The sequence below is a fragment of the Solanum pennellii genome, chromosome 11 (genome assembly GCF_001406875.1).
Source record: "Solanum pennellii chromosome 11, SPENNV200".
In the NCBI taxonomy this organism is placed as follows: Eukaryota; Viridiplantae; Streptophyta; class Magnoliopsida; order Solanales; family Solanaceae; genus Solanum; species Solanum pennellii.
Window position 1 is genome coordinate 64,174,246 of NC_028647.1, and position 21,201 is coordinate 64,195,446.

At 34.9% G+C, this 21,201-nt stretch overlaps 3 protein-coding genes across 3 annotated transcripts in view; 1 reads left to right on the forward strand and 2 right to left on the reverse strand.

Annotated features, from left to right (window-relative positions):
• LOC107003441 overlaps window positions 1-1,622 on the reverse strand; it is an 8,137-nt gene extending 6,515 nt beyond the window's left edge. Inside the window, exons 1-3 of the mRNA XM_015201770.2 lie at window positions 1,354-1,622; window positions 932-991; window positions 350-466 (exon numbers count right to left, since the gene is read on the reverse strand). Of these exons, the coding sequence (XP_015057256.1) occupies window positions 350-466; window positions 932-991; window positions 1,354-1,401 (225 nt within the window). The 5' untranslated portion in view covers window positions 1,402-1,622. The remainder of the gene's footprint in view (window positions 1-349; window positions 467-931; window positions 992-1,353) is intronic.
• A 1,296-nt stretch (window positions 1,623-2,918) lies between these two features.
• On the forward strand, window positions 2,919-10,164 carry LOC107003399 (ATPase ARSA1). Its single transcript, XM_015201723.2, has 11 exons — window positions 2,919-3,051; window positions 4,474-4,685; window positions 4,986-5,048; window positions 5,142-5,252; window positions 5,891-5,965; window positions 6,088-6,156; window positions 6,234-6,299; window positions 7,225-7,302; window positions 7,383-7,481; window positions 8,085-8,219; window positions 9,730-10,164. Exons 1-11 carry the CDS (start codon window positions 2,919-2,921, stop codon window positions 9,865-9,867), a joined length of 1,179 nt encoding a protein of 392 aa, XP_015057209.1. The 3' UTR covers window positions 9,868-10,164.
• Window positions 10,165-10,542: 378 nt separating this feature from the next.
• LOC107003522 (ABC transporter G family member 28) lies at window positions 10,543-21,029 on the reverse strand. Its single transcript, XM_015201863.2, has 14 exons — window positions 20,598-21,029; window positions 19,733-19,809; window positions 19,119-19,379; window positions 18,725-18,788; window positions 18,488-18,634; window positions 18,269-18,303; window positions 17,558-17,631; window positions 15,711-16,600; window positions 14,926-15,222; window positions 12,992-13,471; window positions 12,611-12,759; window positions 12,016-12,305; window positions 11,796-11,926; window positions 10,543-11,249 (listed from the first exon to the last, which is right to left on the reverse strand). The coding sequence occupies exons 1-14, from the start codon at window positions 20,834-20,836 to the stop codon at window positions 11,093-11,095; spliced, it is 3,291 nt and encodes a 1,096-aa protein (XP_015057349.1). The 5' UTR covers window positions 20,837-21,029; the 3' UTR covers window positions 10,543-11,092.
• Window positions 21,030-21,201: the final 172 nt, after the last annotated feature.

The window sequence follows — 21,201 nt, forward strand, 5'->3', positions numbered from 1 at the left end:
TATATATATATATATATATAGCTTCTTTAAACGATCATCCTTTATAATAACATATCGTTGATGACTGGTCAAGTTTCTAAAAATCTTTCCTCATGTTAATTAGAATATTTTATATTATAATATGATCTATATAACAATATTTTGCTATAACAATAAAAAGATATATAGATAAACAACGTTGTTATAAAAATTTAGGCCGTAGCAACACAACACCAACAACATATATGCCTAGTATAATATCACAAGTGGAAACTGAAGAAGATAATGAGTACATAAACGTTACCCATACGATAGGAAAATTATTTCCGATACGCCCTTTTAAAAAGACTAAGTAAAGAATTAAATTTACCTTAGGAGGAAGGTAATTTGGAATGGTGAAAGATGAATCATCCTTTCTTTGATACACCTTCTCCAGAAATTCATGCACTTTTTGTTCATGATTCAACATTTTTCTAAGCTCAGCAACCTTATATTATAACACAAATAAATAAAAAAATTCAACTTCTCCTTATATATGCTATAAGAAAAGTCTGCATTACATGAAAATTTGACTGGTAATATATATAGAGTTTATTTCATATAAAAAAGTTCGATGAAAAAATATCTTCGCGAACATATTGGTAATAATGGTCGAAAATCCCTTCTTATTATTTTTTTAAAAAAAAATTCTTTAGTTTTTCAATAACTATATAATAAGAAATAAATAGCATATATTTTTGGATTCTAATATTGGAAATTTAGTAGCATTCATATGTTATTACTAATTTTCTAAAAGAGCATGTATAGGTGAAAGGTACATGGACCATAACCTATATATGTCAAGTACAAATACAAATTCAAACTTTTTTTGGTCATGCTTTTTCATAACTATTTAATTACCATATGATAAAAAAATAAATTAAATCCATCAAGAGAAGGTACATAAAAAAACCTCTTTTTCAAGTTCTTCTTTCTTGTGGTGTCCACCAGTACTAGTACTCTTCTTCTTTTTCTGAAAACATACACCAAAAAATATTGATCCTCAATACAAGAAAAATGAATTATATATATATATTGGTTTTAAATTCTGAATCTGTCACTAACTAGAGTATATAGACATCAAAATTTCAAGAACCTAATAAAGTAATAAAACCAAGAAAGAATTTAAAAATTCGAGGTAAGATCGACTTTAAAATATAAAAATACGTACATATGATAAAGAACATAATCATTGATTCTAAATCTTGAAGAACTAAACATAAATACAAAATCAGAACGATACACAGAAGATTAACATGACCGATGTGTAAAATGACAATGCACGATTCGAGAAACGATACACTATCATTAAAAAATACAAGTAAAAAAACTTACAATAATTTGTGCTGGAAAATGAACTGTCAAATCTAGCTGGTTTGCCATGAACCATACAATCCTCAAAGCCTTTTTGTTGATTCAAAGAAAAATGGTGCTCATGAGGTACTCATTAGTAGAACTATGTAGGGTTATTATTATTATTGAGATGATGAATGCTATTATCAAATAAAAAAAAACTTGGACTAGAAGCAAAGGAATTGTGTGGTATACTTCTTTTTTTGGTGGTGGTTGTGATTATATTGTTGAAGTTGTTGACACATCTAGAATTAATTTGAATATACATGAATAAAATGAAGTGAAGTATGTATGTGTTGTAAATTTGATGAGAAGATGATAAAATGGAGCTATCAAAATGATATAGTACAGTTGTAGTAATAGGGAATGGGAGATCATGCACCACCTAGAAAATGTGGTGAGGTATTGATAAATATTTCTTCATTTTTAATTAGAGAATTCAGATTCGAATCTTCATATGGAGTCATCTTTGATAGAAAATATTTTACTTTTTAAAGTAGGATATTCCGACTTGATTACAAATTAATCGAAATGCCAAATTTCAAAATAAATATTGAAGACCATATTAAAAACACAAATTAATCAAACAAAAAGGGAGTTTTTTTGTTTTTTTAAAAAGAAATTTTGATACAAAATGTTGGCGTAGCTTGCACTTGCAGTATTTTACGACTTAAAAGATTAATTTTTTTTTTTGGTATATAAAAATAGTCTGGCTTTTAATATGTTGTCTTAGTAGAAAATGATAACGTATTTTAGGGGATATATATTAAGGCGTGTGAGTTAAGGAGCAAGTATAATGATTATTTCATGGAAAAAAAAGAAAATGATCAAGGGTGCTTTTGGTATACAAATAACATTTATTTTTTTTGTTAAAAACTACATATTTTATTATGAATTTGATTGAATTTAATACGTTATTTCAATTAAAAAATAACTAGTAAATACTTAAATTTATCATTCTTAAATTCCTGTTATGACCTCTGTTGATACATGTAACAACAATAACATATTAATATAAAATAAAGAGAATAATATATATATTATAAAATTAATACTCGCACATATAATTGTTCTCGTTGTGCCGACAACAATTATATATAAGTATATTCCCGACATGAGCTTTGAAGAAAATAATTTATACCTCAATTTTACTCTTCAACTTATACATATAGAAAGGATATTCTTTGCTAAAAAAACATAATAGATTGATCATGAAAATGAAATATAATAATAAAAATTTCATAATGAAAATAACAGAAATAACAACAATAATATAAATAATTAAAATATACATATAATATTTATTGATATACTAAAAATTTTATTTATAATCTAATCAAATACGATAAATAGTCATTCTAATAAAATAAACCCCCATACATTTTACAATTAAAATTCCATGATAAAATGATATATTTTACGTAATTAACTTTAACTCGCACACGATTTTTTTCCCCAAAAAATAAAAAATTGTGACCCTATATTGTTTTTCTTCCGCAGTCTACTGCTAATTAAGCTTTAACCTGGAAACAAAAATCAGCAAAGCCATGGCCATGGCGTCTCTTTTTCATCAATCTTCGAAAACCCATTTCTATTTTGCTTTGGCAAATGTTAGTAGAAGAAGCTTTAGCACTCTCACAACAAGTTTCAATTCAAGAACTTTCAAACCCCTATTTCAAGGTAAAATCTCCATTATATGTATTAATATTAATAAAGTTGGGATTTTTAGTTCTCTTTTACAGTTTTTGTTTCTTTGAGTATTTTGATCAAGCATGTGTTGTTTATGTAAATGTTAATGTTTCTTGTATCTGCAGAGTTGGAATATGAGGTTTTTAAGTTTCATTATATCAATCATTTGTAGGACATGGCTGTTTTAGGTAGATGTTGATTTGTTTTTGAATTGTTATGTCACGGTTCGCGGCGTAAAAATTGTTTCTTTGATGAAGAAGGCTGCATAGAAATGGTGTCGTTTTGGGTGTGGTCTAGTGGTCAATGAAGTTAACTGGTATTTGAGAAACGGCAGCATAAAGATAGTTTCTTTGATGAAGAATGCTGTGTAGTAGTGGCTCTTTGAGTGTGGTTTAGTGGTCAGTGAAGTGTATTGAGAAATGTGAGGTCGTAGGGGTGACACTTAGGGTGGGGTCTAGTGATCAATGAAGTGTATTGAGAACTGTGAGGTTGTAGCAGTGGCATTTATGGTGGGGTCTAATGGTCAATGAAGTCTACTAAGAACTGTGAGGTCGTAGCAGTGACACTTAGGGTGGGGTCTAATGGTCAATGAAGTGTATTGAGAATTGTGAGGTCGTAACCAGTGACATTTATGGTGGGGTCTAATGATCAATGAAGTGTATTGAGAACCATGAGGTCTCATGTTCAAATCCCAAATGGAGGCAAAAGTAATAGGTGATTTTCTTTCATCTATATCTAAGGTCGGTGCACAGAGTTATCTGATATAGTAAGCACCTCGTGGAATAAGTCGAGGTGCCCGCAAATTGACGTGGACACTACAATTAAAAAAACAAGAAGAAAAGGCTGGATACTAGTGTGTGCAAATAAATGCAAGTGGTTTTCCATGTAAAGAACTTAAAGAACAAACCTTTATTCCCATAGTGAATTCAGAGTTGAGAATCACAATTTCCAAGTAGTGAATGATTCAACATTAGTTTTTTGTTCTTTTATTTAAAAGAGAAGCCAATAATCCTGATTTGGCTTAGGTGTTTATTTGAGATCAATAGTGGAAGAATGCGATAAAACTGCACTAGATTTGTAGAAACCTTTTCCAGAATTTAGTTCCAATCAACATATGATACCATGTTTTTCTAGTTTGTTTGTGTTGCTCTAAAAACATACTGTCAATTCCAGCAGAGTTTTCATGTAAAGTTAACCTGTCTAGTGTAGAAATTGTTTCGTAAAAGTTAGGACTAATATATGTGAAACAAGTCCCTGCACAGCTGCTTTAGCATATAACAGTAAGCAGTAAATGCCAGCTCGAATCGATTGAAAAAAAACATGAAACAATGTTCTGAACATTATACATACAATTTTTAAATGTTTTTTTAAAGAAATGCTTGGGTATTACTTAAGTTCCTCTCATCTTTGTAGTGAGGGCAGTTACTACTCCTACTGAAGCTTTTGTTGGATTCAATGAGATGGTTAGTGGGACACAACGGAAGTATTTCATGTTAGGAGGGAAGGGAGGTGTGGGGAAGACTAGCTGTGCTGCTTCTCTAGCAGTAAAATTTGCAAACCATGGTCATCCGACTCTTGTTGTTTCAACTGATCCTGCTCACTCTTTGAGTGATTCGTTTGATCAGGTACCTACTGCATATTTCTCTTCTTAAACTCTGTCATAAGAGAAATTAACTTACATTATGTTTTGTGCTTTAGATTTTTATCACTGCATTGTTTTTTCAGTATCTTATTATCTTTTTGCTGTTTGTCTTTGTTGCTGTGCCTCTTTTTCACTGTTTTCTCAGTCGAGGGTTCTTTCATAAACAACCTCTCTACCTTCTCATAGGTAGGGGTAAGGTTTGCGTACGTTCTACCCTCCCCATACTTCACTTGTGGGAACAGACTGGGTTTGTTGTTGTTATAATGTTTTCTGCTTTTTGTAGAATTTGACTGGAGGGGCACTTGTTCCGGTTCAAGGAGTGGATTCTCCATTATATGCACTAGAGGTATCTTGTTCTTATTATTTCATTGTTGGTATTGAAGTAAAGTATCTACTTGTTTAGGACAAATAATCATATAATGAACTTATATTTAAATAGATAAGCCCTGAGAGAACAAGGGAAGAGTTCCGCACGGCGAGCCAACTACATGGTGACAAAGGTGTCAAAAATATTATGGACAGCATGGGCCTCGGAATGCTTGCTGAGCAGGTGACATCAACAAGCAAAATGTTTCATAGTTCTTTTTTTCCCCTAATATATCCCTCTCTTTCTATGGCCTTAAGGGGTCGTTTGGCAGATTGTATTAGAAAATCTAATACATATATTAGTTTACACCCTATTCAGTATTATAGGGTGTATAAGTAATACATAGTGAACCATGATATTAGTAATAAAAGGGCTATTAATACTTGGATAAGCATGGGTAAAGACAGAATTGCCCTCAATACACCAAACCAAACAGTGGATATGAAATAATCCCAGCATAACTAATTCCATCATTACTAATACACCCTATTCAATGTTTTTCTTATACACTCTACCAAACGACCACTGTCCATGCCTAATCTTGGTTTCTCCTTGTCTCCTACTATACAACTACCCAATTAACTGTGTCTGATGTAATCGTAGACCTTTAAGCAATTCGTTATGTCTTTTGGTTGTTGATTCAGTAAGTAAAACCTGTAAACTTTGTATGACATGCTAAATTCAGGTTCAAGTTCATTTCTTTACTACAGCTGCTGACAGAGCAACTGATTAAAGGAAGTTCTGATTTTGTCAATCTGTGAATTATGATGTTTGAAACACTCCTTGTTATTCTTGACCCTGCTGTTATTAACTTGTGATAGTTGGGAGAACTAAAACTTGGAGAGCTGTTGGACACTCCTCCACCTGGTCTAGATGAGGCTATTGCAATTTCAAAGGCATGTATAAATGAGTGTTCAATACTGTTTTTCAGTTAGATTGTTATCAGTACCGCTCACATAAACAACTGTCCTTATTGTCACCTTATTCCAGTCTCTTTGACTATAGGATGGTTCTGCAGGTCATGCAATTTCTTGAATCAAAGGAGTATAGTGCCTTCTCTCGCATAGTTTTTGATACAGCACCAACGGTGAGTTGAAAGAAACTGCTTTAATGTAAAACTTGTTCTCTGAGCTTAATGTTTGCATTTACCTGTTGGTTCTGCAGGGGCACACACTTAGACTACTATCGCTCCCAGACTTCTTGGATGCATCAATAGGCAAGATGATGAAGGTAACTACTGTCATGCTAGCTACTGGAAGGATATTATGAGTCATTTCTGATTTCTTCCACCAAAATGCTTCCACGTTTAAGAACGAGAACCCTCAAGCCCATATGTCTTTCTTCTCCTCTTAACCAAAACTTATCGCAGTGGTTTTAGCATGTTTAATTCTGGAGAATAACTATTCCTTCTCAATTAAGTCCTTCTATGATAGACTTCTGGTTAGGGCAGAAACGTTATCCACATATTTCGGTCTGGATTCCTAGGATGCTAAGGAAGGTGTGCTTCTTCGCGTAGGTAGCTACTAGAGGAGTGATTTTGACGGTGGAGAATTTTAAGAAGCAAAAGGTTGTAGCCATGAGCTAGTGCTTCCTTTCGAAGGAGGCGGGTGATGACGTGGACCATATTCTGTTACATGACAAATTAGCTACGAGATTATGGGAGGACATCTTTAGATGTTTGGTGTTTCTTTGTAATGCCAAGATCTGTGAAGGAGTTGATCTTCAGCTGGAAGAGTGGACCTAGGAAAAGAAGACGCAATGCTTGGGATGTTACTCCTTTGCTTTGATGTGAGTCATATGGAGGAAGAGAAATAGGAGAGCTTTTGACGGGTTAGAGATGAGCTTTGCTCATTAGAGGAGTTGTCTCCGATCCCTTATTTTCTTTCGGTGTACCCATGTAGTTACGGATGTATAAGAGCATTGGCTGTCTTTGGAGAGAACCATATTTTGTAGGTCTCCTTTAATGGTATACTTCTTGTAGACGGCCAAGTTGACCTCGTTATTATTAATAAAAGATAAAAAAAACATGTTATGTCAAAAAAAAAAAATAACATGTTTAATCTAGGACTGTGTGATCATTTATTTTATTTCAAGTTCATCTACGAAAGTCTTATTTTCACTTCAGCTTTATTAGTACTTTTTCCATGTGTCGCAGCTTAAAAAGAAAATAGCATCAGCTACTTCAGCTTTAAAATCCATGTTCAACAAAGGGGAGCCACAACGAGATGATGCTGTAAGCATTGAAGTTACAATACTAGTTATCTTGCTGTACTTTTGCTTTGAATTGACAATTATTATGTCCTTCCATTGCAGAGTGACAAGCTAGAGCAATTAAGGGAGAGGATGGCAAAAGTTCGAGATCTGTTCCGTGATTCAGAAACGACAGAGTTTATCATTGTGACAATCCCCACTGTAATGCCCAAATTCTGTCGTCCTATTACCTATAAGTTAACAATGCTGGAGCATAAGCTTGAAACAAAACTAGCTTGCCACTTATTTAGAATTACTTCCAATGATAAATAGCTCTTCTACTTTGTCTTTTCCATTCCTGTAGTTCATGCTCCATATAGTTGAGCTTTTATACTTAGGTCAGCAAGGTTCAATATCCAATACATTGTATTCATCATATAGAGGCTTCTACACAATATGTCCATTAGGTTTGAAAAATATTGGTAAAAGTAGGAAATGCATTTGAGAAACATAAAGAATAAGAATAGCATTGTTACCATGACTCTGGAAAAATGGTTGAGCCGAGGGTCCATCGAAACACCCTGTCTACCTTCACAAAGATAGAGTTAAGGTTGCGTACCCACCACCCCTTCCCGAACCCCACTTGTGGCATTACACTGACTTTTTTTGTTGCAAATACTATTATTAGGATTTCTTTTCTCCCTATGCTACTTATGCTCAACTGAGCAATATTAAATGACCAAAATGTGTAGCTTGTAGCTACTCTTTGCTATGCTTGCAAGTACTTGTTGAGTGAGCTCTTTGTGACAAATACATTCTGTACAGGTGATGGCGATCAATGAGTCTTCACGACTCTGTGCATCATTGAAGAAGGAAAGTGTTTCAGTAAGAAAGCTCATCGTTAACCAAGTCCTACCTCCGTCTACATCAGAATGCAAGTTTTGTGTGATGAGAAGAAAGGTAAGAGTTGACTCTTCAAATTCAGCCTAGCGAAAAACATTCTAAATCATCCCGTTTCTCGAAAACATTCCAAATTATTCTCTCTTTAAGTTAAATCCTTCACTTTTATACTGCTAAGCAAGTTTTTTTTTTTTTTAAATAATGAAGTAGAAAGAAACCTAAGCTAGATGAAAGAATACCTAGTGAGTATCTAATTCCGAGCCAGGTATCTGATTTCAAATGGGGAATAAATATCTATTGGAATTGTTTGTGTGTCAAGCCATTGATATGCTCAATATTTACGCATGTCAATGTATTTCTTGAAAACTAATTTTAAGAAGGCTCTCTAGATACCCTATTTGGAATAGTTATGCAAGAAGGTAGGTATGTACTGAACGTGAACTTCCACCATGATATGTTCAGCTTTATGGAAATGTTAGCTGTTTCATAACTTGTCGTATTGTGGTACGTCACATAAGCCAAGTTTACTTTATGGTGTCACATTATATCCATTGAATTCCACTATTTCAAAAAAATTATATCCATTGAATTCCACGACTAGACTTCTCATAAACTCTACAGTAGGAAAGGTACTCATGGACAAATGCATGCTGAACACTGAGAGCTTCTGTATGCAATAAAAGACTTACTCAGATGGCAGATTAGAGATTCAACAACAACAAACAACATATCCTGTGTAATCTCATAAGTGGGGTCTAAGGAGGGTGATGTATACGCAACTTTACTCCTACCTTGTGAAGGTAGAGATGTTGTTTCTGATAGACCCTCGGCTAAAAAGCTAGTATGCAAAGCAAATACAGTAGCGAAGAAGTCATATTGTTATTGCTGAAAGAAGTGGCAATGATGCTTCACTTGAACGCAAGCCATAGGAATGTTGAACGAATGAACGTAGACAAGTTTGATGTTTTATATTACTCCCTCCATCCCATTTTATGTGTCATCCTTTCCTTTTTAGTCCATTCCAAAAAGAATGTTACCTTACTCTAATTAGAAACAATTTAACTTTAAAATACTCCTTTTACCCTTTAATGAAATGATTTTCTACTGCACAAATCTCTAAGAATTATTTGATCATAAGTTCCAGAAGTCTTCCTTTTTTTCTTAAACATCGTGCCAAGTCAAATGGTGCCACATAAAAGGGGACGGAGGGAGTACTATATAGTGAGTATAAAGAGTGATATAAGAGCGCTATATTGCACTACTTTTGGAGTATCCAACATGCGCTAGTCGGCATTTTGGGAACCTTCATAAAGGGTATCACTAGAAATAGGACAAACTGATCAAATGCCTAGTTCTGGGGTGGCCTTGGGCTGCTGTCTTCTCTTAGACATTGATATTCTAATCTTATTCACTTGTTTTAGTGCATATTCAAGACCTTAAACTTTTTAACTTCATTAACCTTTTTATCCAAACAGTGATTAAAACTGAATTATCCTGTGGAATATCTCTGACTTCCCTGATCTTTACTTGGATAGTTTTGCTGATGTCTTTGTTGTTTAAAATGTTTCAGGATCAGATGCGTGCTCTTGAAACTATCACTAAAGATCCCGAGTTAGCAAGTTTAAAGATAATCCAAGCACCATTGGTTGATGTGGAGATAAGGGGCGTCGCTGGATTAAAATTCATGGGGGATATGGTTTGGAAATAAAATTGTTTCAACAGTCATGTAGAATAATGTAGCAGTGACTTGTTTGCTGTACTTATTTTGCCTCATGAGAAAAAAAAGGGCCCTTTTTTCTCTTCAATTTTACTCTGGCTAGGAGGTTATGGAGGACACGTATTAGGGTAGAAGGTTAGTAGGATAATAGATCGTTGTTTTGTGTGTCCCTCCACACTGGTAGTTGTAGTATTTCTCATATCGTTTCTTATCGTTCAATTTTTGCTACTATTTTGACTCTTGTACTTCAGTTATTGCAATATTTTGTGTTTTCTGTTTTTTTTTGCAGAATGCTTCATCATACTTGCTATAGTATTTTGCCTTGATTCTTTTACTTCCATTATTTCTTTTTTGATCTTTTTTGATATCTTTTTTCTTGAGCCCAGGGTCTAATCGGAAACAACCTCTCTACCTCCCAAAGTCTGCGTATACTCTACCCTCCTCAGACTCCATTTGTGGGATAACACTGGTATGTTGTTATTGTAATTTTACTCTATTTACCAACAGGCAAACTTGTGCACAAACACAATCTCTCATTGCCAACTGAACCTGATGAGAAGGGTGCAGGCTTCATTAATGGAGTACCAACACTATTTTTCCTCTTTGCTTATCCAAAAAACATGAGATAACTTAACCAATCAGAAAAAGAAAAAGAAGAAAAAAAAGAAGAGAACATGAGATAATTTTCTGAACAAAAAAGATGTAGTGTCTACTCAAAACTTAATTTATGCTGGCATTATCACATTTGGCTGCATAACCATTTACATAATTTGACATTAATTTCCTGATCTTTTACCAACTTTTGGGTGTACCCTCCAATTTATGAAGTGTACTCTGAGTCATATCCTTGTCAACTTCATTAAGACAAGACAGACATTCTCGGTTATTTCTCTTGAGGTTCAAGGCTACATCACGAGGCTCAGGAACCAGGTAGCATCAATCTCCTAGACGAACTACTATTAGCACATATTACACTTGATTTTTCACCTAAAGATGAAATAATCATTTAACCTGTTTAATTGACTCCTGCTGCTATATACCATCTGTTTCGAGTAATTTACATTTTTGGCAAGAATCATATCAAGGTTATGTACAATAATCTTCACAAGGGACCCAACTTTTTGAGGCTTCCCAACATTTTTTTCATGGTTGAGTCTGTAAACTGACCTTTGTCCTTGTATACCAAGTGATGAAGCACGATAGCAACAAACAAGACTTATTTTTTCTGGAAAGTTATCAATAAGAAAAATGCTACACAGCGACTGATAACACCAAGAAGGATGAGTTTTAGTAAGCAAGGGTACCAATGATCAAGTGCATAGCCCCTTTTCTTTAGTACACCACATCTTGTGATCAACCACACCCCAGAGTACCTAAAGGCCGACAAAATGAAAATGAAGAGAAACAAAAAAAAAAGAATTACAATTTATCCTGGAATGAATGATCAACATATGACTTCTTAAATCCCAAAATCTGAGGTGCATTTGATGTTCAACAACTGATGGCTAATGATTAAGGTAGAAGGCTAGTAATAGGTAACTTCACATTTTGCTTTTCCTTACCAGCAGTATTAGTATAATTTTCGGTATTTTTTTAATTTTATCATTTCCATGCTTCTCATTCCTAGTTTTCTAGTACTATTTGTTGTCTTATATGTTTCAGTTTTCTAATTATCCTGTTGTTGTTATTGCTTATGTTTCCATAAATGCTGTGATTATACTTTCCTTGAGCCGAGAGTCTATTGGAAACAACCTATCTAACAGCACAAGATGTAAGCTCAGTGTACACTCTACACTCCTCAGGCACCACTTGTGGTATTAAACTGTGTATGTTTGTTCTAAATTTCAGCAAGTATTTATTTGCAAGTTTAGCCATAATGCAAGAGGAATTTAGACATAATGGAGAAGGATTCACCAAACCTTTTAGCATTTGCAATTACGAATGCTTCCAAGGCCCACTTTGAATAGATATAATCTCCTACTTTCCCCGTGAATGAACTACTGTCCTTGCTTGCTATGAGGGTCAAAACAACTGGAAGTAACACCGACCACTGAAAGACAGATTAGCTTGTTATTAGAGAATCATGGCAAAAGGGTTGGAGTTGATACGTATTGCATGATCAAAGTTCTGAATACACACCAGTTGAGCTTGACCAGGTTCAAAGTAGATGGCAAGTGCATAAGCTATTCCAGTAACACAATATACAACACAAAGCAAGACGAGATAATTATCCAAAATCGAAGATCTTGGATTGTTGAAGAAGTAGAACATTGATAAATAAACTGCAGGCTTTATAATAGTATTGATATGGTCAACTGTATCCTTAGCCATAAAATATGCCAAACCGCTCATGCCAGATGCACTCTCTCTCCAGTAATGTAATTTATCTAGAGAAAATGATCTCAAAGCCGCAATCTTTGTGAGAAGAGCTGAAAAACATTTTGAAAGATTAGAACTAAGGTAAAGTAAAAAAAGGTAGTGAAGATATATGGAATAGAATTCTTTAAGTCCTTTTCTGAGATGCTTTGCTTCTTTGAGATTGATTATTCTTACTTTAATGAGTGACTACTAGCAGTAAGGAGGGTCAAAGACAAGAACAGCAATTTAAAATTGAGAACTTTTTCTCATAAATTTGCAAATAAAAATTATCAACCGTCTCATTTGAAGTCATCAATTTTCTGTATTAAGATTTAAAAAATGAAGTATATAAACTGTTCTGAGGTTTTGAACTTACGAACTGCAATGACGGTGTAAAGGTACCCCATGAATCCAAAGGTTTCATCACTCACTTCAGCAAGTGTTCCCAAACAGAGTCCAGCAAGTAATAGAATAAGAAAATCAACTGCTTGTATCCGGGCTTCACGCAATCGCTGCTTACCGACTCTGACAATAGATGCCAACAATCAAAACAAATGCAAACTCAATAACATTTCTAAATCAACTAAAAGAATTGGGCACACATTTTTCCTCGAGTAACAAACATCATAGCAGCTATCGTAGCAGCTAACAGAACAATACAGAAGTAAAGAGGACATAGAAAATAATAGGGAGAACATAACATAACATATTAAAGAACAATTTTAGAAGGTATACAAGGAGATAAATTTATTATTACCTTCCAAGGAAATACTTATATTGAAGCAAAACACCAGGTGTTTTCCGATTAGACAAGTCCGACCATGCCAAAAAGTTGAATCGCATGCGGTCCTTCTTCTGTTCAATATTGGATTTTACATCTGCCCACAGGTCTGCAGATTGTTCGGAGGTAACAGTTGCAGGACTTGTTAAATCAGCTGAATTATCTCCAACCGAAGATGCTCTTGATCCAGAAGATTCTAGCATGTCTGGTGGTATGGGGTAACCATTATGAAGCATCCATCTAAGGGGAAGATCTTTATAGCTCAATCCAGTGCTTGGGAGTTTATAAATTCCTTCTAAAATATCAATGAAATGATCAGGAGGATTAACACGATCAGGTACAGTTATTCCAATTCCTGCAAAGTACTCTTCCACTGTCTTTACTGGTCCATGATATACTGTAAGGCCACCCTTGGCTAGAAGTATCAAATCATCAAACATTCTGAACAAAGTATAGCTGCAAAAGGATTGTAAGAGATTCGGTTGGTTATTTTAGAAAATATAATTTTCCTTAATATATTACATCGAACCAAAATGAGTCTTTGTCAACATCGGAAATGTGGTTGTTTTTCCTTCCATATCCAGTACAACACTTTATTCTGGAAGATCTTCTTCTAAGGTTCGAATTTGATTCACAAATTTCATCAACTTGTTATCCCTCCATTCTTAAGTTCTCTAATTATCCCTTTAAGTTAATGGTCATCATATTTTTTGTCTTTTGTGACTCTTGATCTTATATTTGCAACTTCTCATTTTGGGAGTCCTACAAGACATAATTTCCTCAACATTTGCTTCTGATATAGAAGCATGAAGATGTACTAGAGCCTTGGCTATTTTACTGTTTTCTGCTACAAAAAACTGGATTTGAATATAATTTCCCCAACAGTTGCATCTGATACAGAGGCACCTACTCTGTACATGTATAATGATCTAACAATATAGTTACCCCCTTTCCCAAATACAAGCATCTAATAATTCATGAATTTGCAATAATACAGTACTTCATTTACACATTTTAACCCAAAAGTTATATTATCATTCAAATACAAAGTTCATTCTTCAGCAAATCTAGCTATAAAGTATGTTACTCCCTCCGTTTTATTTGGTGTGTCCTAGTTTGACTAGGCATGAAGTTTAAAAATATAATGGAACTTTTGAATTTTGTGGTCTTAAAGGTGTGTATAACATGCCAAAAGTACCTTTCAAATCTTGTGATATTAAACAAGACATATCATTCCTAAGGGAGTGTCGTTAATAGTAAAATGTTAAATAAACCATGTCATGCTTCTAAGTTCTAAGGGAGTGTCATTAATAGTAAAATGAGAACATTGGAATTAAAAGCTTCCGAACAACTAAATAAGAAAGGTGACATTCTCAATGAATATACACACTAAAAAGGAAAGTAAGACACCTAAATTGGAATGGAGGGAGTTATGTTACTTCTAACCTACCATGGACAAGAAACCCAAGCATTTTTTAATCTGAGAACCAGAGTCAAAAAGTTTTTCTGAAATAAGATGCTGTGTAAACAGAGCAAGAAGAGGTCCTGAGTTTGAGTTGCATTGCCATTTAGACTTCAGTGAACTTGGTCCAAAAAGTGAATCAAGTATGCATTTGAATACAGTGTTTGAATCAATAGAGAACATGTCATTATTTGTTGTTCTTAGAATTAGGGTTTCAGTTTCCGCATTTCGAAATTGCACCAATTATGCTGGAGGAAAGCTACTTAAATTTTATATGGTTATAATTCCACATGTTTTGTGATTGCAATATGTAAAATGAGTGCGAGGATAAACAGAAAGACACTGCAATCGATAAAAGTCAATATGATAACCACCAGGGAATGCAGATGGAAGAAGATGGATAGAGCAAGACCAAAAAAACTTAAGAGTCTATCATTCGTAACATCACCTTGGTTGGTGCACCACCATGCATACATTTACTCCTTCAAGAGCTTCACGACGAGTTGCTCTGAGCAACAGTTGAGATGAAGAGCTATCCAAACCAGAAGTGGGTTCATCTAAGATTAACAAAGAAGGTTCCATAACCATTTCCAGCCCAACATTGACTCTTTTCCTCTGACCCCCAGAGATGCCTCGCTTTTCCACTGTCCCCACAAGAGAATCTCTCACAGGTTGCAATCCCAAGGACTCTATGACTCTTTCAACAACTAAAACCTTTTCAGGTTTAGGCAAATCAGCTGCCAACCTGGAAGAGTGATTCAACAAAGAAGAGTAGACTAGCATCAGATGAATATAGTACCAAAAAACAGCAAGCTAACAAGCGAAAGCAGTAGCAAAAGGCTAACTAACTTCCTTTTGGATAATATAACCTGGTCATATCTCTGCCTAGTTTGTGTTTGACAATAATGGACGGCACAGAGATTTCAGACCCTCACATGAATACTTTGAAAATCCATTGACAAGTATCAGACAGTGGTTTCTAACAATAATGGGTAGGCATGTAGCACTCCAGAATAAGAAGGAAATAAATGCATGACCTTTCTAATCAACAAACAACTGGAACTAGTCACCACCAAAATGTAGAGTGTAGACTGATGGTTGAAGTCATCAAACTCATGAAGCAAAAGAATGACAAACTAATGTTACCAGTTTCAAAAAGAAAAAACAAATGCCCTGCAGAAAAGATATTATATGAATGCATAGATTCGTACTAACAGAACTGCAATAGCATACCTGCACCGAGCACTAAACCAAAGATTCTCCTCCACAGTTAAATTTCCGTGTACTATGTCATCTTGAGGTACAAAGCCAATGATTTTCTTGTATGACTGCATCGGTTCATTCTTCCCATTTATGAGAATTACACCATTCATGGTACACCCAGCAGCCTTCCCAGTCAATGCAGAAAGAAATGTTGTCTTTCCAGCACCAGATGGACCCATAACAGCAGAAACACGGCCAGGTGATAATTTTCCTGATACACACCTCAATAGATGCTTGTTTTTCCCCTTCAAAGTAAGTGTCAAATCTTTGAAACATACCTCAATGGGAGGTCTAGTTCTAATCTCTATATCACTTGCCATTGAGATTACACCAGAAAATGTCAAATTCTTATTCTGCTCCTGCATAGCTTTTTCTTTCTCAATTTGACCATATGCATATTTAAAGATTTGGCTCTTGGTTTGCAACTTTTCAGCCTTAGGCTTTTTCATATTTTTTTCCCCAATCTCAATATTGAAACCATCATGACTATCAGGATTTTCTTCAAGCTCTTGCACCATCTTTGTGAGGTTGGTTTGCTTTTTAGCTTTGGCGTGAGACATACCTAAGGGCAAGGGGGGTAAGGCAGCTTCTGAACGAGATCTAGCGTGACTAGGAGCCTTATGAGGATCCTGTTGACTTACATACTTCTTCCGGGAGAATGTCCTTGACAATTGAGATTGTAGACCACTTGCATGCTTGCGAGCAATCTCTTTAGCAGATTTCCATTTCTCACGTGCCTGTACATTCTCCCTCGCACTTTTTGCTGCGCGTTCTCTGGACTTCGCTTGTTTTCTCTCCCTGCTGCTCAGCACTTGGTCAGAACAGTTGTATATAATGACAAGTATAAGTGTAATTCCACCCTATTAGAAATGGAAAGCGCAGTCACATGTCACACTAAAGTAAAATAGCAATCTTAGCTCAATTAGAAACCAAAATATGCATGTTTGTGGATGAAGCATGCGGAGTATACATGAGTCATATCTATTATATGCCTCTATGAAACACAAAACAAGAGTATAACTCAGTAAAGATGGGAAGTCTTTTCAGATTAAAGGAGCACTTGTAAACTCATGCATGACATTGTTCAATTGACATACTTATAGAACTTTGACATTTTGAATCTCTAACAGGCATCCATTGCAAGCGTATCAGATTGTTCAGCAAATGCAGCATGAATATGATTATTACAAGGAAACATGGACATTAGATTTGACGTTCATTGGTGACAATTAGCAATGTCAAACAGACTCCTCAGTGATCAATTGAGAACTCCAAGAAATGAAGTTGATTAAATTAGAAATTTCAAATGAAAAGAAGCAAGTTATTGAAGAAGCTTGTTGGTTAGTTGTGACTTGTTACAGATGAAAATCAAACTAAAAGGAAATGTAAAATATTATATCTTGTGCGATCTGTCCTTGTTTGGGCTCAATTATGCTATTTATGCAGCCATTATTCTTCTGTTATCAGAAAAGGAGGAGTGATCTGTCCTTATTTGGGCTCAGTTATGCTATTTATGCAGCCATTATTCTTCTGTTATCAGAAAAGGAGGAGTAGAAGTTACGTCCAGACTAGTCCCTCCCATTCCCACCTCCTTCGGTAAGGAAATAACAGATATTAGCTGAAGACAAATCTATTCTTTTGCAGGTTTATTTCTGTTCTTTCGGCATGAATTACTCACTTTCCTTCTCCCACTTCAAGCCTTAAAAAAATTAAGCCATACTGCTAACACGCCAGGAGCATTATGACACTATCTCAAAAGTAAAACCTTATATAGACAATCAATATTTGTACAGCATAGGAGTGAGGAGACAACTTACAAAAAACATAATACCATAAGCTGTGATATTTTGATTATCTGATTGTGATTCACAAATAGCTAATTTATAGCAGCCTGCATGTCCATAACTATTGATAAATACTTGATGATGATGGCAATGTTAGACCAGAAAATATTTCCAGAAATATAAATCGAGAAGTACATGCAATTAGTTGTTACTTAAGGTATAACTTTTCATCTTGTCGTATTATCTTCAAGTTACAAGTTCACATATTCTGTAGCATGACAACTATATGATGTCTCATATCGTAAAAAGGAATTTAAGTAAATCTTTCTCTTAGTAGAGAAGAATGTGAGACACATCCCACCACTAAAATAACAATCTTGGTAAGGTGGATGTCCAATATGGTCATATCTTTATACGTCCTGCTCATTTCTAGTAATAATTATTGGATATTCGTCTAACATATTTTAACAGTTCTAGTAGCCTAGGCAAAGAAGATAATTGGATATGACAGCATGCAGTTAGTATTCTTTTTTGTATTTCACTTGGAACCTCACAAGCTGCTATGACACACCAAGGAAATTTCGTTTTTCAAGTGTGTATTTTTCTTTTTCCTTTTGTATTTTTTCTTTTGAAGTATGTTACAAGTGAGACAACCACAAGTCCACAACCAAACAGGCATTTTATAAAGCAACACAGAACCTAATACAGAGACAAAACAGACTATCACATGAGATGAGGACTTACTTGTTTGAGATGTAGAACCAGTTCTACAGTAATGCCTGGAAAAGCATAAACAAACAGTATGATAAGAGAATGGATTAGCATGAGCTTTTAATATGAGCAAAAGGATGAGCCGAGTTAAACAGAAGTAACATTTTGCTATTTGCTGCCTAAACAAGGAGGGGAGGAAAGAGAAATCATGGTAAGATGCATGTTTCCCGGTTTTGGGATGAATATAAATACCCTTTATTGCAAGGAATCTTTAGTGCAGTAGTTGGACAGTAAAATCCTGCTGAACAAAACAGTTCAGTAGTACTCATAACATCAGCCCAGACATCTGCTCCACCGCAAGTATGATTTGCCTGCCCTGGAGGAGGTTGATAACGGTACCTTCATATTTTGAGGCAGAAAATGTTAGTTGAAGGATGCAAAAGAATCTGGTCATGTAAGAATAAGAACTCCAAAGATTGTGAAACTTACGGTTCACATGAACCAGAGTCATCATCGAGATCTGAAATAGGGCAATATGCACCTAATGGGCAGGCTTCAATCGGAAAATAGGAGAAAAAACAAACATAAAACAGATATAGATGAAAAAGAATAGCCATAAAATTATGCCAAGGGTGCAACTTATGATTGTTTATCAGATAAGCAAATTCATCACTTTAAAAATTTGTAAAGATCAACCTCAAATAAAATAAGATAAATATAAACAGTATCTTGATATCAAGCAATTCTGAAATGATAGAAAACACTATCTCTTGATAGTAAGCAACTTCGAGATGTTGCTTGGTCCAAATTGTTTGAGCACATCTACTTCAAATAGTGGTCATGGTTTCAATGACTTAAAGCAAATATTCTTGTAGATACTTACGTATCATGCAGGTGAGACCACGAGGACAGAAAAAACCTTCACAACAAGGTTGACAATCAAGAATTCTAGGTGGCATTTCCTTTGCATCTTTAAGGCGAACCAGATTATCTCCAACACTACAAGCCCATCCTGGCTCGCATCCAGGAGCCCATGATGATAGGTTACAATTCGTGTTAGGTTTCAGGTTACCTCTTCCTTGCGTTAAAAGTTGAGAATAGAATTTTATCTCCGCTGCTGTACACAAGCGCTTCAGTACATCACCTATTCGACCACCGAAGATGTCATGAAAATGAAAATAAAGACAATAGAACAATTAGTAGATAGCTCCACAGAGTGATCTTACCATGTCAATGGTATTAGAAGCAATCAAATCTTAAATGCGGTACTTGTGGAAATTAACTAGTGATCACCACAAAAGTGAACTTGCTAATCGAATGTTTAGCAACCAAAGGAACTCATATTATTATCTTATCAGAAAAAGTAAGGCTACAAACTACATTTTTCGTAAGTTCCTGAATTCTCATGATGCAGAACGTATAGAATATTATGAATTAGACCAGCAAACTTCGAACTAGAAAATATACAACCTCAGAATCTTATCCAGCAATTGGTACCTTTTGTCTGATTAATGCATGCTGTCAAAAAATCTGTGTTTTCGGTGAAATTAAAAGCCGCGTTCCACTCAGCATCCCTACAAAACGATCAGCATTCATCAACTGAAAACGAGCTTTCAAAGTTCTTTAGGATGACTTAACAAAGCCAACACTATAACAACTAAAGATAAAAATAAAACTTAGGAAAAACTTTTGCGAATTGGCTTAATGACATAGGAATTGAAGAATATACTTTCCTACAGCAAGATAAGAGACGATTTTCGAGATGATTTATCTATTATGAAACAATTTAAGATTGAAGTACTACTAAGATAGTAATAATACAACCACCAAGACTTAAAGTTTAATAGTATGTGGAGATATTAGTTATGCAGGACTGTAAACTCGTAACCGAACACCGTACTTGGTGTGCTGAATTTTATACATAGCAACTAAAATGCTACCAAAAAGAGTACTACTTATGCTTACTTTAATACATGAATAATTCACTTCCTAACCAGCAACCAAACGATCCTTGAATCCTCGGCATTTTCTAATAACATAACAAATTATAACTAGATTAAAGGACTTGTACCTAACGAATAGTAGACCTAAAGTAAGTCTACTACAAGTCATGTTCATTAATTGAACTAATAGGCTTGGAATTCCCTTATATGCTAAGTAAATAAATAGATGTTCCTTATTTGAGTTTGTTCTGAAGAGGTTTTTGCAATATTAGTGAATTTGCTGTGTAATTCCCCAATGTTTTAAAGCAAATGCATTCAACCAATCTATCATAACATCGTTGGACGTTGAATCGGCAGAAAAATTGAAAACAAAAAGAAAAATCACGCATGGCGAAGAGAAATCGAGAAAATGAGCTTACACATCATCGATGCAGAACTTCAAATTATTGGTAACAGCAGGATCAAACAAGGAAGTGAAATTGCTAAAACTGCTATAAACCTGGGCCAAAAGCGGTTTCGACCCTGGATTATCGCTCTGCTGCTGCTGCTGCTGCTGTGCAGAGATTTGATTCACCGAGATGATGAAAAAAACCAAAAAAATTACGAAGATTCGAACAGAGGCATTGCTTTTCTGCCATTTCTGACTGCACATTTTCATCAAGGACCATCACAAGTGTGTTGATTTTGCAGCTGATATAAGAATTTTAATTTTGTGATGAAATTGGAGAGGAAATAGTGGGAGAAAGCTAGGGTTTGGGGGCATGGAAGAAGAAAAATGGTGATTTCTCGGAGGGAAGAAATGGCGGGGAGAGCAAGTAGGAGAAGAGGAGAGAGATGGCATGCGTTTTGTATTTGGGCCGTTAGATTACGCAACGGTATTTTGAAACGATATATCAAAACTTATACTCTTATTATAGAAAAAAAAATTACCCCATAAAGCAAATATATATATATATATTTATCCGAAATACTTAGAATTATTAGTAAGGATTCGAGTTAAATAAAAAGAACTAGAAGTTTTAT